Source organism: Schistocerca americana, chromosome 9 (assembly GCF_021461395.2).
Source record: "Schistocerca americana isolate TAMUIC-IGC-003095 chromosome 9, iqSchAmer2.1, whole genome shotgun sequence".
NCBI classification, from domain to species: domain Eukaryota; kingdom Metazoa; phylum Arthropoda; class Insecta; order Orthoptera; family Acrididae; genus Schistocerca; species Schistocerca americana.
The window spans coordinates 167274052-167293662 of record NC_060127.1 but is presented as its reverse complement, the minus strand read 5'-3'; the positions used below and the strand labels follow the sequence as shown (position 1 = coordinate 167293662).

General features: G+C 38.5%; 1 protein-coding gene across 1 annotated transcript; it reads right to left on the bottom strand.

Annotated features, from left to right (window-relative positions):
- Nucleotides 1-387: 387 nt before the first annotated feature.
- On the bottom strand, nucleotides 388-14512 carry LOC124550778. The gene is made up of 3 exons (XM_047125502.1): nucleotides 14499-14512; nucleotides 9936-11633; nucleotides 388-4967 (listed from the first exon to the last, which is right to left on the bottom strand). The coding sequence occupies exons 1-3, from the start codon at nucleotides 14510-14512 to the stop codon at nucleotides 1682-1684; spliced, it is 4998 nt and encodes a 1665-aa protein (XP_046981458.1). The 3' UTR covers nucleotides 388-1681.
- Nucleotides 14513-19611: the final 5099 nt, after the last annotated feature.

Genomic DNA, 19611 nt, shown 5'->3' with positions numbered 1-19611 from the left:
TAATAATAATAATAATAATAAAACAGTTATGTCTGAAAATTCATGTGTACAATGCCAAACAAAACCTCAGTTTAAAATTAACAAACTCAATAGGCTACTTACAGCTCTCCTGACAATGCAAAATCTTCACATGAATTTAAAATTAATAGTTATGCCATAATAAATGAAATGCATGGAATAAATAAAACTAATGCAATTTACATTCCTAGTAATGAAGTCATAAAAAGTTGACTGTTTGGTTCAGACTTCATACAACTGTACTTTGAGAAGTTATGCAAAAGGATACTGAAATATGAAGCCTGTTTGTCTTTGTGTGTGGATACCTCAAAAAATAAGTTAAATATGATTTCTTATAATTTATTACAAAAATACAAGAAAATTAACATTTTTCCTCAGGTACATTTTTTCTCAGGTACAGTTTATACAAATATAATTAATTTGAGATCACAATTTGATATTTTTCTGCAAAAAAATAGCAATATACAAATGCAAGATAGAGTTCTTAAATTAACAAACACGTAAACAAACTAAGTAAATAGTACTGTGTGAAACATCCTTAAGGACAAACATAATGTATTTATTTTGGCAATATTTAATAGCAGTTAAAAGGAGCAGAAATATCAAATAATTAAAAAAAATGAAATATAAATACCCAATAAACATATAATATAATGAACAGACATCTTATCAGAACTGTCTGGTAAACTACTTTAGTCTACAGAGCAGATCATTTACTTAATTTACTCTCTGAAGACTGCACCATGATGTGCAACAAGTTCAAACAGACAGACTTTTCGATCTGGATCTATTGATAACCAGCAATAGAAATATTTGGAAGTGTAATGGTCATGGTAATAGCGTTGTAACAGAGTACATCACCAAGCTCTGGTGAAATGTGCAAACATGGGGTTTTAGTTCTACATGAAAGATGCATTACCACACAGCTGGAGGAAACATAACTGATGCAGACCTCACTCTAGCTAATTTTAAGTTTCAAGTAGATGACACAATGGATGTCAAACTTCATCATGCTGGCAGAATACATCTAAGAAAATAGTGCAAACTGCAGCAATGGTTCTGTGGCTAGGTTAACTTATTTCAGGTTTTGTAGCACACAAAATTCATGCTAGTTTCAATGCAGCCTGGCTGCTATTGTCACAGTAGTACTTTGAAACCAATGTTGATCCACTTGAAATCTAAACCAGACAGTGCCCAGTCTGCTGACTGCCAGTAAGGGCCATGCAATCTATTCACATTGCACGCAATTAAAGGAAACATTTAGCCATAACTGGTCTAATTAAGAATTGTACTACAGGCTAACGAGGTGCCCACAGTTGAAAAATATGAAAAGGTGTTGGCACCAGCACAGACTTTTATAGATGGCAGCATGTAGTACAGTTGTGAGATATGCCATGCATTTGAAAATGACTTGTCAAATACCACGGAGAATTCAAACAAAGAGAGCCACTATCAGATGGAGGCTTCAGAACTGTACACTGTGAACGTGCACTGCATTTAACCAGTAATAACAATAATAAAACAAGTGTCTGGGCAGCACAGTTACAAAAATACACACTGGTTCAGCAAAAGGGGGAAAAAGGTAATTCCAATTCGTTAAAAGCACAGGAAAAAATATTTAAATAAAAAAAAAGATCTGAACTCTGAAGAAAATATAAAGGCTTCATTTATAAACTATTTTGGTTCCTCCATTATTATCATTGGTACTGAAGTGCTCACGGTCACGATGGCTCCACTCGTGGTAGAGCAATTCATATCTACGGGCGAAAGTGTGTCCACAAAAACGGCATTTGTGGGGTGGGAAGTGGACTCTCATGTGTTGACTTAGGTGGCGCGGGGACAGAAATGCCTTGTCACAGACATAACATGTGTACGGTCGCTGGTCATCTGTACCGCACGAGTGCTGCTGCAGCTCTGACAACTGTGAAAAGTCTGCAAGGCACTTGCTGCAGTTATACTGCAAGATGGGAGTCATCGGTGGTGATGTACATTCTTTACTGCCGGTGCACCCAGAGTGGTGTCGAGAGCGCTGCAACTCCACAGATGATAAATTAATTTTTTCACACACATGTCGGCGGACATGGCTACGCATTGAGTTTCTGGAAGCAAATTTGTCACCGCAATCGTCACAGTGGAATCGGGCTAGCTCGGGGTCGAGTGCCGCTTTCCTGCAATCCTCCCGCTTGTGCTGTGCCGAGTGCCTCTGCAGTGCCGTCTTCCAGCGGAAAATTTTGCCACAATCGGGGCAGATGAGCAGGGAGAGCTCCTTTTGGATAATGGGAAAGGATCCTGCAACCTCTTCTCTCATCATATTTTCTTTTTGCTGCACTTTCCGCTTTTGTTCGAGAGCTTTCTTTGTCTCGTCCCTCAAGTGCTGCCTAATGTGTGTTCTTAGTTGGTCCTTTAGTTTGAAATAGTCCCCACAGTAGCCACACTCAAAGCGGATCTTCTCCCGGTGAAGCTGTCGGTGCCTGACCAAGAAGGCCTGTCGCTTAAATGTCTTGCCACACACCCTGCACGTGTGCTGCCGCCCCTTCGTCCTGTGTTCTCCCTCGTGCTGCAGAAGCAGCTTTGCCTGATCGAATACTTTTCCACAAGCCTTGCACCTCGATTTCTCCACTCGCTCCTCCTTGTCCTGTTCCATGTGCTTTTCCACATGCCTAAGTAAACATATCCTCTGAAGAAATTTCTGGCCACATCCTTCACATTTATAGCGGCACTTCTCTAGAGGTGAACAGGACAGATGCTGCTCGTGAGTAGTGAGCTGCGACTCCCTCCCAAAGCGGCGTCCACACATTAAGCAATGGTAGGGCAGGGTGTGTGAGCCTATGTGCTCAGTTAGCTTTGAAACCCTGTCAAATAGCTTACCACAGTATGTACAAGATAATTCTGCTCCATTTCCTCCTTTAGACATTTTATTTACAGAACAGCCACCTTTAGAGTACATCTGAACCATTACGACTCCTTCATCACACAATGTCCCTCTGCGTCTTTTGGACGGGCGAGTTGACAATTCAGTACCAGAGCTCTCATCACTTCTGCTATCGATTGATGAACGTTTTCTTGGCAAAATCGATACTGGGCTGACTCTGGGAGCATCATGTTCCTTTTTTGGCAGATTACAAGTGACATCTTTTGAGATTTCTCCTGCAAAATGCTCGTCCTGTATACCAGGGAAATACGTAATAGTATTTTGCAACCAGGCCTCGACGGGTTCAGAGACACGTTTTCTCCTCCTCTTGCTAGTATACTGTGCTACTGGGTCTAGATTATCAAATCTGAGTGCTGTCAGATTACTTTGGATTGGTTTATTTTCTGCAGAAGATAATCTTGACAATTCTTCTGACGCCTTCATTTGTAAACAAGTTTCACCAACTGATGTTTTGTGAATGTCTAACATCTTTTTCCTAGTCCTACATAAAATTTTCTCAGCAACAGTGTCATTTTTACGGAAAGATTTCTTTCTCTTTGACCGAGGCACTACCATCAGACTGCTCAGAGATATGTTATTACCTTTTGCTTTCGTGTCATAGCAGCTAGGTTCGTGCAGTTTACTGATGACCGTAAGTTCCTGCACTGAGTTCAAATTGGTGTTGCATTTGCAGTCCAAGTGCACAGCCTCGGAACACTGTGGATGTGTTTGTGCTGCCGTGTTACTGCAACTGTTTGTGTCGACTAATAGTGCTCCCGATCCTTTGACAATTTTCTGCTCTAAATTATTAGAAGACCCAATATCAGACATACTCACCAAATCATCCAAAAATTGCAGGGATGGCTCATTTACAGACAAACTGCTCCCATCTGCACACTCAGAATTTGACTGTGACCCACTGTACGACTGGTCTCTGCCCAAGGTGTGAAGCACAGTTTCTGTACTCTCATTGTTATCACAGTTTCTTACCGAGACAGTCATTGAGCAGCTTGTTCTTGTCACACAACTGACAGGCTCGCCTGTTTGTGGGCATTCTACTATAGGATATGTGTGGTCATTGAGCTGGTTGAAGGGAACACTTTCACCTTCACCTCCACTGCTACCTCTCTGTTGGCTCTGGTTTCCTACTGGATATTGGTGAATGTTCTGAGGGACCCAAGAGGCATTTGGTACAACAGTAACAACAGAGGACAATGACTCAGAACTGCTGTCATCATCATCATCATCATCGTCGTCACTGCTCGGAGGCAGCGTACCATCAGTAACACTGTGTGTAAACTCTAAAACTTCTGTTTTCTTGGCCTCAGCATCTTTTTGTGGGGCCTTCCTAATACATCCAGTGTCCTCTAAAGATACATGTTCTGGTGAAATTGGTCGAAACTGAGAATCTGCTGCTAAGACAACTTTATCTCTGAACTTTTGTTGAAACTTTGTATGCTCTACACTTCTGTTTATGGGTTGATCAGTTTCAGTGATTTTTGGTAATGTGGTATCAGCTGGGAGCAATGTAGCTGAACACTTATCTCTATCTTTCCTGTTACTATTAGGTATATGAACATCCAAGAGTTCACATAATCTCTCAATGGCTTCCTTTTCTTTACATTCAGCTTCTTTTTGAAAAATATTCTCATACCTCTCGTGGTTCCCTTTAGAGGTTTTTGGGAACTCTGCATGTGTGAGAATACCACGATGTTCATCCAATACATTACAGAATTTGTCAGTCAAGCTTGCAGTTTGAGTTGGGAGACCTGCAGCATCATCACCTTCACAGAAACCGTAGTCTGGGGACAGTATACCATTTGGGTTGCACCTATCATGTAATTTCGAGAATGTCTCATCGACACTGCTTTGAATCTTGTCATTGGCATGACACTTAGACATCTGGAGCTCTGATCTATGTGGTGGAAGAAATTCTTGTTCAGAAGTAAATGTGGCTTCCAATGCTGGCACTGCCCACATTTCACCAGTAGTGGCAACACTAAATTCTTCATTTTGTTCTGGAAGCATCACAGATGACCTGAAACAATAACTCCAGTAAATAATTTGTAGAAACATCGCATTCAGTGCTAATTCACCATCTGAGTATAACATACCCAAAATTAGTGAAATTTTTAATTCTTAGAAAGTAATGCCAGACAGCTGGGCATGTGTTCCGAACCTTCAGGGAAGTAACTCTGTGGAGAGATACTGGTTTGCAGTACAACACACTAGATGTTTTGTATGAAAGTATATTTATAAATACAGATAATAACTGGCTGTCTGAATATAATAATTAAACTTCACCAAAGGAAGCACAAAAAATAACAACAACAGGATAGTGCAGAGTTAACTGAAGTCACTGTTTGAATGACTGCCATACTGATTCAGGACATCTGAAGTTTACAGTATCTATCTTTGACTTATTTGCCACAGTACTGTTCCAATGAGGATAGTTGAGCATTGAGCTTCAGCAACTGACAACTGTTTTAAGATACAGTTCTGTTCAGAATTTTATATGTAAAAGTTTTATCAAAAATTTATTTGGCATCTCTTTAAAGCCTTGCGATACAATTTTAGTTGTTTTCTGAGTGAGCACAATTTCCTGGATGTCACTGTTTCTATAAATTTATTTCAAAATGTAGCATGTTACCCGTAAGAACTCAAGTACATCCACTGTCTAAAATATTATTCTTTATGTAAATGCATCTATTAAGGTCTGATAAAAGTGACTTGAAGCCTGTTTTATGGTCAAACTGGAAACAATAAAGGCACTTGCTACCTTGTGACAAAATACCACACTGTAAAGATTGGTACTACCAAGTCCAATGGATAAATAAGTGAAACACTCTCAGTTAAAATGCATTTGGATTCTCATTATCTTTACAGTGGCCACAGAAATTAGTGCTGATTGAGAGAAACCATTTTTCTGATAAACAAATGCTTATGACAAAGCATTCTGAATAAGTAAAAAAACAGAACTACTGCACAGCAAAATCACAAATAAGAAAACACAATTATACAGAATTTTTAGGACAAACAACAAGTGATTTGAAAAGTATACACTACAGGTTAAAAAAATTACCATCTGCTGCAGTTTATTCCTTTGGTACCTAGAATACAGTTTTCACCTAACATTTGGGTGATATTTAACAAACGTAAGAAGAAAGAAATGCTAAAACCTAAGACTGAAGCTTTGTATGCTAGGAAGATAATGCTGCATTTCAGTAAGAGGGCAGTCACAAACCAGTGACAATCCATATTGTGAAAAATACTGTAAATTCCCCAACTAAGGGTAAAATCGATTTGGGAGACTTTTATACAACAAGTAAAACTTCTTAATAAGTTACAACAGTCAAGGAAATTCATGTTGCAATAAAGGGAAAAAAATTCACTCCTTGAAAATATCTGCCTTGTGTATTCAAATTGCAAGTTTCTCTGTACTCACAGTTACGTAAGGATCAAACTCCAAATCATATCTGTTATGTAGCTTAGTCCAGAGAAACAGTTTCACATTAACAGACTACAAAATTTTGAATCATTTATTTTGAAACTAACTAAAAACTAAATAATTCAAGCACAGTGCCATTTGAGTGCTATTCATTTAACTTTCTCAATGGAATGAGAATTAAAATTAAGAAAAATAATATGAAGTGTCCTTGAACGTTCACACTACAGACTGCTGGTCTCTATGCCCTCATACATCGTTTAGCCACCCAAGTGGCAATATGTAACACTATTGTGCTCATGCATTATCACAGGGTAACTTGTACGGCAACTGTGCACCACTGTATGACACAATTGTTAGGTGCCATAGGTGCTTCGAATGACCAAAGAAGTCTGAGTGTTGAAGAATGAAGTAACAGACTTTCTTCTCTCTGTGAAGAATCATGAATCTCAAGAGAAACGGAAGCTGTGGTGCTAAAAGACCACTGCATCACAACTGACACAACAGTGCAAAAACTAGAAAGTCGTCATCAGATCAGCTTTCAACATCTTGCACGCCATTTTGAACACGACAAATGTCACCATTTACTGGGTTTCACAAATACTCAGAACCTTACAAAACCTCCTGAACTAAGGTAGCAGCAGAAAAATTTCAGTGGTAATCTGGATGAAGTATTTAAACACACAATCACTGAACAAGTGCTGGGTACACTGCTATCACTCAGAGACAAACAAACAAAGCAAGCAGTGCAAACATGTAGATTCACCAACAGAAAAAGCAAAGACTTAGCTATCATTGGGCAAGGTGATGGTGAATAGTTTTTTTTTTTCCTCCACATCCATGGTGTAGTGCTAATTGAGGGAAGGGCGAGGTGAGATTTTACAACAGGTACTAGTGACGACTGATCAGGAGATGTAATTGCGTAAGAGGATGATTATTTTTTTTTAAAGTGTTGATCTGGCATGCCTGAGAAAGTACAGTACTGTCACAGTTTCCATCTGAATTTGTGTTTGTTTATATATTCTGACTTAGACACAGATCACACTCATTTGGTGTTTGAATTAGCAGCAGTATTTACATCTGTGTGGATTTCTGCATTTGCCATTTTTACGCATCGCTCACATGCACATCTTCTGCTTTTTTTAAATAGAATACACTTTTCATTTCATGAACTGCTGTATATACTGATATATAGTACGCCTACAGCAGCCTGACAATGAGTGATACTCAAAATTCAGTCACAATAAATAAAAAATCTATGTAAATCACACAGCAAATGCAGGCAGATTTATTTATGGTGACAATCTTTATAGTGAGTAGTAATTAATTCAGTGACCAATAGGCAATAAAAATGGGTATTAACAATTCCACTCATACTGCCACAAGCCAGTACCCAACAACACACTATGAAAGTAAAACATTTAAGTTCTGCATGCTCAATCCGAAGATGAACTTGAAAAGCCTCAAAAACTAATTTATGAAAATAAACAAATATTTCATAAGTAACTGGTCACAATTATATATACTTATATTCAAGTAATACACAGACATGTTCTACACTACCCACAAGGAATAAGCTCAGAAAATAACAATGTTTGGGAGCCTAAGCCAAAATGACAATGATTAATAATTACAGTCCCTGGCCAAATTCTTAGACACAATGCACATTTTTAATGTTTTTTGTGATAATTATATGTTGAGTACTATATCTAATGTGATTACTTAGAAAATTTATGAGTTATTCCGGGCACTTGTTACATTGTTGAATTTTGTTACTATTGTTGGTACGTGACACTGAATTGTTGACTTATTGTAGGTATCAATGTGCAGAGTACAGCATACAGGAAAGGACCTGTTCAGTGGCGTTCTCACATGTAACTGGTGTAATATTTTGTTCATTTTGATTATCAGCCTGATGTTACAAATTGTGTCTTTTAAAAATGGGTAAAAGAGGGGACATTTCATCACGTAAAAAAGATGAGGTCAAAGCCCTCGTTAAAATGAAAATGTATTCCAATCGGGAAATTTCATGAAGGTTGGAAATATCTGAAGCTAGTGCGAGGAGCATAAAGAAGAAAATTGATTCAGGTGAAGAATTGAGCCCCAGAAGCAAGAATAAAAGTGGAAGGAAACCAATTTTCACACCAAGGTCAGAAAGATTTCTCAAAAGACTTTGCCAAGAAAACAGATTTGCAACAATAAAACAGATAAAATCTCAACTGGAAGAGGCTAAGGTGAATGCATCTGAATGCACTGTTTGCAGAAAGTTGAAAGATTTTGATTTCAAGGCCTGTAGACCTGCTAGAAAACCAAAGTTAACAGCCACAATGAAAACAAAGCATCTGAAGTGTGCTAAACAGTGGTGTGATAAGGATGTAGACTTCTGGAGATTCGTAATTTAACTTTAAAATTATTGTTTATGATATTATATAACCTGTGTAACATTTATTCATGGTATATTAATGATGTTTCTTGATTTTTACAGGTATGCTTCAGCAATGAAAGCAAGTTTGAAATTTTAACTAACAAATCTCAACATTTGCACCGTCGAACAGGACAAAAATTTCATCCCTACTGCATTATTCAGACCATGAGACAACTAAGGTGATGATTTGGTCTGTCATCTGTGGTAAGGGTGATTAAGGGCATAATGAGGCAAGACCAGTACAAGGAAGTCCTGCAAAAACAGTTAACACAAAAACATTTGTTTTTATGCAGGTTGCCGGCTGGAGTGGCCGAGCGGTTCTAGGCGCTACAAACTGGAACCGTGCGACCGCTACGGTCGCAGGTTCGAATCCTGCCTTGGGCATGGATGTGTGTGATGTCCTTAGGTTAGTTAGGTTTCAGTAGTTCTAAGGTCTAGGGGACTTATGACATCAGCAGTTGAGTCCCATAGTGCTCAGAGCCATTTTTTTTAATGCAGGTTGGAGGTCCCTGTCACACAAACCGGTCAGTTAAATCCTTTCTGAAGGAACAAAATATCCCTCTGTTAGACTGGCCAGGTAATAGTCTCGACATGAATCATGTAGAAAATGTATGGGAACTAATGAAGAGGGAGGTGGCAAAAGATGTCATCACAACAAAAACACAGCTCTTAGAGAAGATCATCCATATGTGGTATCATCATCCACAAATGCAGGACACAGTATGGTCCTCCATCAACAGCATGCCACATCGCATTACGGCTCTCACAGCTGCAAAAGGTGGCTCACCGAGATATTAAAACCAATGTTTCACTTTCATAATATTTTAATTTTTGTTGTAATTGTTGAAATACAATATTTTCAACAAATACTACATTTTATTTATTTCTTTAGTTATGAAGTAGACTACACACAATCATTTTGTCACAATTTATGTATATAAAAAGAACATTTCATTTGACATAAATCAAAATTTAAAAACTGTAGTGCATCTAATAAATTGGCCAGGGACTGTATATGAAGCCTGTCGACCCACCTCACAAATAAAAATGTTATGAGTCTTGAAAAGACACTAAACTGCATGAGTAAAATATTACAACTAGGAGCAGATAGAAATAACTTTGGAAAGGGTACTAACCTGTCACTGAATGGTTGCAGTTCTGAAGACAGCAGGAAAATGCTGTCACCAGTAATGTGTTCATCACTGTATGATTTTCTCTGAGTGACTCCGTTGTCCCAGTTCCAAACCTGACTGTCTGCTGTTTCACTCTGGACATCACATACATTACTACACACAGGAGAGAATAACAGGAAACCACAGTCCACAGGTTTTTGCTCCTTCGCTTCATTTTGCACATCTGTCACATCATTTCCCTGTACTCTAATGGTGTTGCCATCCACAGCTATGATTTGGGATGAAGTGCCATTGTTTTTCTCTGTAGACAGCAATTCTTTCCTTTTTGGTAATGATATTAATGTTTCATGGAGGAGGTCTGTCTGACTCTTAGTTAAATATGTACACAATGTAACGCTCAAGGCATTCAGCCTCTGGCTGGTTTTCAAAGACCACTGAAGTAAGTATTCTGCCACATTCACACTGAGTTTTGCAGCAGAGCTTCCACCCCACATCCAAATTTTACAGTCTGTAGGGATACCAGCAGTTCCCAATGGCTTGCCAAGTAGAGAAAATGGCACACACATCATGCCAGTACCACAAACTGGCCACACAAACTGCTGCAAAATATTTTGCTCATAGACAGGGTGCATCCTGACTGTTGTCTGCAATTCTTTGAAAAGTGACAAAGCAGACAGACAATTGTTTTCTGGACACTTCTCATCCACCCATCTAAACTCCATTTTGGGAGGAGAAATATGAGAGGTATATGTAGAGGCACAGCCAGAAATATCGGTGAGACAAACACGTTTAACTAGAGGCCCAGAATTATTTCCACCGACTTCATGGTCCCATGTCTTCACCCTTTTGCCCCCTTCATTCTGCTTATTTAGTTCACTATTTTTACCAGACTGTGTTGCTTCATACAGAGTTAACTTTTTAATCCCAAAGGAGCTTCGTTGCAAGTCAGGTACTTTATCTTTTGCAATAAAAACCTCTCTGTTCATCTTCAGCCATATTTTCATACCATGTGCTTCATCACAAGGGTCACTGTTCTCACTGTAGTTCACGGCCCCTTTTCTGTCACACTGCAACAACAGATCCTTTCCATGTGAAATTTCTGTTTTCACACACTTTGCCTGTTCCTGAATTAGCACTGCTGAATTTGTGCAGTACATTCTTTCATTGGTCAGGATGTGAGGCACTGCACTACCCTCCACCTTACGTGTCTTATACGAGAATCGTTCTACTTTCTCTGGTGGGCACACGAGCAGTTCTTCAATCTTTGAGCTTGTTGCAGGTTCTTCTAGTTTACTCTTGTCTACTTCGTCCAAAAACTTTAATTCTTCATTCCAGTCTATCTTTTCAGAATTCACTAGATATCTATACTGTCCTTTGTCTTCACAGAACTTCTGAAAGCCGAAGTTCAAGTAACCTGGCTCTCTATCTGTAGCTTCAGGCTTGTGAGTATTGGAATCGACTGCTGTTTCCCCTCCTTCCAGAATGCTTCCCTGCTCCTCTCCATCCTCAGATGGCCCACTGTTATCTCCCTCATTTTGACTGTCTACAGATGTGAACTTTTTGTTCTTAATGCAAAATTTATGGTCTCCCTTTCCTTCCTGTCTGTATTTCTGTGGTTTTTGGTATGATGACAGCAACTTCTTTTGAAGTCCGCATAATTCACCGGCACTGTTGCTGACAACCAGCTGAAGCTCCTGAGACCTGCAACATACGACGGTCCTATCCTTCCATTAATAGCAAATCAATTGTATCAGTTTGCTTGTCAAAAGTCAGAGAACTAGACAGTAAAGCTTTCACCTTAATACATAACTGAATAATTCTGAAAATAGCATATTTATAGAGCCGACACACCTCGCGAGCACTTCACATGCATTTAGTGGTAATTATCATTTTATGCTTAAAATGAATAAAGCACACTCAAAAATGGATCACATTGGTGTTCCCTAATCAGTCTCCTTTATAAGTGAGCTACACTTCCCTAAAATTCTCACAAAAAACCGAAGTTGACCATTCTTCCAGAAAATTTGCTTCACACTATCCTTAGCCAAAAATTATACTCCACTGAAGATAAATATCGGAATAGTATCTCTTCAGATGAGTGACAGAAATGTGAAGTACAGTAATGGATTGTATTCAGCTTGCACAGAACACACCATCAAACCTGACAACATAATCAATTGCAAGAATCTGCACTGCAGATGTCACTTCAGATTAACCTTTAATGAAAATGCGAAATGCTTCACACTAAATTCTTTTGGAAACAACATAATACAACAGGTTATTAAGAAATACGGTACTACACCAATTTATTGGGTCTGCGTTTTGTTACTTATAACTTGCAAATCATTTACATTAAGTACTTTTCTTATGTGTGTGTCCCATCTCTGTCCTCCAACAAAGCAAGCAACTTCACAATGTTTGCAGATGACTCGTGCATTGTGACAGACAGTAAAACATTCAATGTCAATCAACTAGGGTGCAGGTATTCTTAAGTGGTGTACAGTAAATTCTCTGGCAAAAAAAACAATAGCGAAACCAATTATACTCAATTTCATTCTGACCACAAAAGCCTACAGAAGATTAATATTGTTCATGGAGCCAGCAGAAACACGGGGTATTCTGTTCGAAATTCTTAGGCATCCATATAGTAATAGGCCTAACTAGAAACAACACATACTACAAATCTTGGAAAGGCTTAGCAACATTTGATATCCAGATAATCTCCATTAGAAGCTACTTCCATTCATTGATGTGTTATGGAGTCATTATCACTACCACCAAAACAAGTCTTGACCATTCAGAAGTAGGTTGTCAGAGTTGTGTGTGGAGTCCTCCCAAGAACCTCTTGTCATAATATTTTAGCTATTAGAGATATTAACCACTGCCTCACAATACAGGTATCTCTCTTCAGCCATGACAACAAGCTTCAAAATCCTTCTCAATATGAAACGAATGTGTGTCCCTATGAGCTGCATACATATGTGTCTATATATTCTGCAAGCCACCGTAAGGTGCACAGCGGTGGGTACCTTATGCCACCACCACTCATTTTCGTTTCTGTTGCACTCTCAAATACTGCAAGGGAAAAACAACTGTCTGAATGCCTCCGTAAAGATCCTGATTTCACTTTTCATTCATCTTACCTTTGTGCTCCTTACATGAAATGTAAGGTGATGGCAGTAGAATTATTCTGCAGTCATCTTGGACAGTTTTCTAAGTTTTCTCAATGGTGTTGTGTGAAAAGACTGTCATCTCCTCTCCAGGGATTCCTATTTCAGTTCGTGAAGCACCTCCACAATAATCGTGCATTGATGAAACCTACCGGTAACAAATCTACCAGCATGACTCTGATTTGCTTCATTTAATCCAATCTGGTGTGTATCTGAACATTCAAGCTCACTCAAAAATGGATCACATTAGTGTTCCCTGAGCCGTCTCCTTTATAAGTGAGCTACACTTTCCTAAAATTCTCACAATAAACTGAAGTCAACCATTCGCCTTCTGTACTACCATCCTTATGTGCTCATTCCATTTCAGACTTTGCTGTGTATGCCTAGATATTTAATCTACACGACTGTGTTAAGCAGCATACTATTAATGCTATAGTTGAACATTACGGGTTTGTTTTTCCTACTTATCTGCAATAACTTTTTTTATTACATTTAGAGCCGGCTGCCACTGATCACGCCAACTAGAAATTTTGCTTAACGAGTCATATTGTACCCTCCTACAGTCAGCACATAACAGAAGAGGGAAATGTGTCATATATTGCAACCTGAAGAACTTGTCTCTGCTGTAAAAATCCTCAAGTCTCTTCCAAGTAATATTAAGTCACTATGAGATAATGATCAATTATTTAAAAGTAAACTGAAGCATGGTTTGTTTGAAAACAGTTTTTGTTCCCAAGATGGCTCCTTTGACAGAGACAGACAGAACCATTTCCAATATATTACTGTGTTTTCCCATTTTAATGTCTCTTGCTGCTTTAATTACACCTTTTGATGATACATGTGATCACTGTATAGCTGTAATGGAAGTTTCTGGAGGGAACACTGCGAGAAATAAGGGAAAGCCAACAACTCACCTATAGCACACTGATGCGGGGAGTCCAGAAACACGTAAAAAAAAAAAAAAGTTTGTGTTCACACTGGCTTTCAAGCTCTTGGGTGCACACACCCACATGGCATGGTTAATCTCTAACAACTGGAAATCAACCCTTTCCCCAGACATATTCGAATGATTGGGGGGCAGGGGAACGTCTTTAAACCCACAAAACGAAAATTTCAGAATAAAAAGAAACAGAATGGACCGACATCTGCAACTGACTATGTTGCAGGAAGGGTAGGAAGTTCTGGACAAAATTCAAAACCCTGACAGGATAAAGCAATCATAAACACCATTGGAACACCAGATGACAGAAGAAAAGGTGAAATCTTTGAAGAGGTGCTCAAAAAGGGGCATACCCCTTTCCTCAAAATGGGATATCTGACTGACTTCTGACTAATGTTGGAACAGAACTACCAATCTTACTGCTGATCAAAACTATACCATGGTAGATAGACTTACCTGACTGAAGACATAACAGAAGCAGAAATGAAATTTGCTCTTCACACCAGTAAAAATAGATTATAAACACTACACCTCAGAAAAGTTTCTACAACAAACAATAATATAATTACTGACAACTATCTTCAACTACTGCTTATGAAATGATAACACGCTACGTGCAGAGAAAACCAAAACTATACTGATTATCGAAGCCAATAATTTAGGAAATTCCAACACTGTGTTGGTACAAGGATCAGCAACTCTTATTTATAATTCATCAAGATTTTGAATGTGCCACTGGAATTATGTTGCAATCAAATCATATTTGTTATATTTATCTAACGTATGGACAAACATTTTGAATCTTCCATTGAAATTATGAACAGCCAAACAGAGAAGGAAGTATGTAATAACTATGTAATCTGCACATACAAAATGTTAAGAACTATTGTGTGTTTTAACATTTTGTATTTTATGTTTGTATTAATACTGTACTTCTAATGTAAGTAATGGCTTGAAAATGAAGAACAGGTGTTGAAAGACTGGATGTTAGGAAAAGCAAAAATTGTGTATCTGTGAAGTGAAAAATGCTGTACACAAATGATGATGCATGAAGCAAGAATTCCTTTACAAATAGTAGACCACAAGAGAAATGGGTGAAACTATTTCTTAAAACGCTGCTATTTCACATCACAGTTCAGAAATCATATTGAAAGAGAAAGCATTTGACTAATGGTATCATATGAAGCTGGTTTGAGGAATATTGAAAACACTGACAAGAAGAAAACTGCCACAACATACTGCTTGATGGTGACCAAATATTCAACACTGATGAGGCAGGTGTTGCCCTAAAACTGGATGAGTCTTAGGTTCAAAGAAGAATCTTTTTTTACTACCATATATTAAGGACTATAATCTGCACCTTAAGTTTTAAGCACTTTTTAAAAAAAATAACATTTTTACCATTTTTATTTTTGGAGTGCAATGCCAGACTAAAAAAATTCTTAGTTTACAAAACCGAACAGAGAATTCAAAACCCTGAAAATCGTCATCATCTAGTTTTGGCTGTTTTGCACTCAGTTCTCTATTTGCATCTTTAGTCTTCCTCATTTCCTTCAGTGCTTCTTTACTAGCCCATCAATCACAAACGGTTTTTTCTGTTGTTTGAGGCTGACATGCTGCTCAGCTGCTCTGTTTCTACATTCTTTGCCTATGCTATTACCTTCAATTTATAGCCCACATAATATGAATGTCTTTTTTTGTTTTCATTACAAAACTAGCTACTAACAAAAATATTGTACTGTTGCTGATAACGCAGAAATGCTTGTGAGTCCCACAACTCATGTTCATCGCATTGCTGCACTGCTTGTGCCAGTTGAATACAATGTTGCCACATAAGATAAGTCTCCCACAGCATTCCATATATGGCCATTTTTAAGACGGGTGGGAATTTTTAATCAAACACTGCATTTTTTTATATTAATTTTGAGTCTAAGATGCACCTGAATTTCAGAGACAATTTTTTGAAGAAAAAAGTGTGTATCACAATCCATAAAATACAGTATTCCTCGTGGCAAAGAGAAAGAACAGTCACTGTAATAGCTGAGTTTTCTGCTAGTGGAAAAATTGTGAAACCTATGATAGTACATCTTCATAAAAGGATGCCCTCTGAAATTCTTTGTTGGAAAGTGTGGCTCAGACTGGATGACTGCACCAATCTCTTATCAGTTTGCTGCCAACTGCCTTTATCCCTGGTTACTGGCAAAAAGATCAGTTTTCCTGTGTCATTACTTTTAGATGGGCAAAAGTCTCATTTAAACTTGTTAGTTCTAAGTAAGTTCTGTCCAGAGAAGGGAATACTTATTTTCAGTTTGCCATTAAATCCAACTAATGTCCTTCAGCCTTGTGATGTGAGTGTTTTCCATCCACAAAGCATCATGGAAGAACAGTGTCAGATTCTCAAAACAAAAGCATGGTGGATCAAAAACAATTACAAAGGCCAAATTTGTTTCTCTCTTAAACGAAGCTTTTGAATTAGTTGTGGATGAAAAGAAAATACAGAAAGCTTTTAAAGTTGTGGAATCTTTCATTTCAATGTTGAAAACACAAATTTCAACAAATGCGTGCAGACACGTTGCAAAATATGAATTTCAACAATGCATGGAGGCTCATCATCAAGAGTTAATGCAAAACACATTGGATGTGTGATGGTACTGGTGTGTAGTATCTGTAAGTGGTTGTTCTTTGGAGGGCGACAATGCCCAGTGGCACAGAGTGTCGCAAGCAGAGGCAGTTGTCGAGAGGTTGTGGAAGGTGTAGGCTGCGTGAGCCAAAGGAGGTTGCGTAGCAAAGGATTTATCTCTATGTTTAATAGTAGTGGCACACAGTTTGACCGTTACTAATGCGTCTCCATCAGTTAGTACCGCACCATTGCATTTAACAATGAACGAAGTCTTGATATACACGGTCAACTGCAAAAAGAGGATTGTAACATAATAATCATTAATTAACCCATATAATCTCTAAGGAGACGGGAGATTATAGACGGAGGAAAGCAGGAAGACCATACATTTCTACAGACCATGGAATCTGAATTATCTGCGGATACAATTTATTTCTCAAAACAGCTTTACTTGACAAATCAAGAGCCACTGAGATTACAGACAGACTGAGCAAAACAATACTTTAGATGTAATTTTGAGCTAAGTGTCCAAACAAAACGAAGCAAATTGCAAATATTGTGTTTCTGAGGCCTACAGCAGTTAAATTATTACAAATGTGATATTGTACTTACAGAAATAAAAATTTAACCCACAGAAGATGACACACTGGTGTCAAAACATGTCTGGGGAAATATAGAAATAAACTAATTGTGTTTGCATAAGGCTGACTTCCAAAACAACCCAGTTTTTAAATTGCAAACACAGAAGAACAAAAAGAGGAGCTTCAAACCTTAGTAAAATGAGATGTGAAATGAGGTATTCCTCAGACAATCAAACAGAATAGATGGTTTTAGAAGAATACATCTCTGCAGTTGGAAACATTCATTCAGGCGTACCAGAAGGCATTCATGGTTCTCAGGTTCAGAACTCTAAATCACCAATAGCAAGCTCATCTCAGGAAGCTCATAGAATCCCAGTGGAAACCTGAAAGGACCAACTTCATTGGTCAGTAATTAATGATAAAAAAGGGCAAAAGAAAAGAAATACAAATAAACTTCCTTAGGCAGTTCTGAAAAATGGAAAGTATATCATGAGGGGGTTTTCTTTTTTCTTTCTTTGAAACAAAAGCAAAAACTGGGTGCATCGCAGAAAAAACATACTATCAGGATCAGGCATCTGATGATCCAGTCTCTGTTCATTAATTGGATAACGCTATTCATTTCGCATGGTTTTCTGTTACTTTTTGTTATATGCAATGCAAAGATGATACAAGTGGTCTTTTTTTCCAAGTAAATTAAATGTCCCCTTAGTTTTCTATCAGTAGGTTATGTTACAACTAAATAGGGCAGGTAATAATGGGAAGAGTAGATTCTGAGACAGTGGCACCATATCACCACAGCATAAATGCAGCTGACGGCTGCACCTACACAGAAGTCGTGAGCTCACCTGCTAATATCATAGACAATGCTAGCACCAGTCCAACTAGATACGAAACTGATGAGAGCACCATCCTACGAATCCAACAGGAGCTTCACTCAAAAGCTAGCCCAGGGATGCAAACACACCCACTGCGGCAGTAGTGTCCTCATAAATAGCTGCAACCAACTCCAAAAAACCGTTCCCCCTTCCAGGTGCATTGAGAACCACATATAGGGTTTAAATTCGTACTTTTTTAATGCAAATGGCACACACAGACAAGTAAGCAAATTCAGTGAATTCCTGAAGGGCAAGGATGTCTTGCATTTGTTCAGTTTCTGAGACTCACCTCAAATCAGGATTTAGGACCTTGGCACCAAACTATACTATCTACCACAAAGATAGGTCAACAGCAGGAGGTGGGGTTACAAACTTTGTAAAAGTGGAAATCCCACATCACCAGTTGAAACCCCCCCCCCCCCCCCCCACGGGCACACAGCAGTTAGAGACATTAGACAGTAGCTACAGAAGTAAACACAACCACTGGCTTTGACTCTTGTGACAGTGTACAGACCCACCCAGTAACATCCAACATAAAAATTATAATGTGGTACTCGGACAGCTGAGAGGCAAGTCCATAACTGGGGAAGACCTCAATTACACAATTCTTCAGCTTTTTTGGTTATACATAAGTTGCCAACTTTTAGACACAAATAACATATGTGATTTCAAAGAGAGAGAAAAAAAAGTGCTGAGTCATCTGAATAAGACACAGCCTGGGCAAAAGCACTACAAGTACAAAGATGCGAGCTGGTGCCAGTGCCATAGAGATTCACCACTTGCACAAGTCCCACCAGCGCCACGGGCAGTGCTGAAGATATCAACTTTGTCTCAGCCAATAGCTGGCCGAGTACAATCTGCCAATGACTGGATGACAGTGGACAGAAGCCTACTCGGAAGATAGAAGAGCAGCTCTCACCCACGGCTGACTTAGACCAGGAACGTAATTTAGTGAACTCTTAGAAGTGAACAGACAGATGATGTAAATTGCATTTGCTATGTACTGTGAAGTTAACCTACGATTATTTGCACTTGGCCACTGAGGGCCTTTTTTGTGTTATATTACAAGCAGTTTTGCGGACTTCACAATTCGACAAGTCACAAAGATAAGTAAACCTTTTTAACTCATTTGCGTGACTTTGTTACTAATTTGTTAGAGTGTTGTAGGACCTTCATTCTCCTATCCTGTTACCTGATCCTGGGGCATAGATGTGTAATAGTGGCAGAGAAACATTGTCTTAGCGGTGTACTGCACCGGAAGCTGTTTCATGAACTCACAGTCAGCCTACCATAACAACAGTGGCAACTCTGCCTCCATAGCAGTGGCGACGGATTTACAGGAAAAAAGAAAAAGAGCTATATTTCTAAAATCGAAGTATTTCCTAAAGTCATCTGTTTATTTAGATAAATGCAATTTTTTGCACTTTTTGGCAATAAATATAAATTGTTTTGGTTGGTTTTAAAAGTATAGTAGCTGGTGCTACATCGTAAAT

Bases quoted from the DNA above. Each gene is read 5' to 3' on its own strand.
- LOC124550778 (XM_047125502.1), bottom strand. The intron at 4,968-9,935 runs GTTAGTACCCTT...TTATTGTTTCAG, and splicing joins CTGCAACCATTCAGTGACAG to GTCATCTGTGATGCTTCCAG.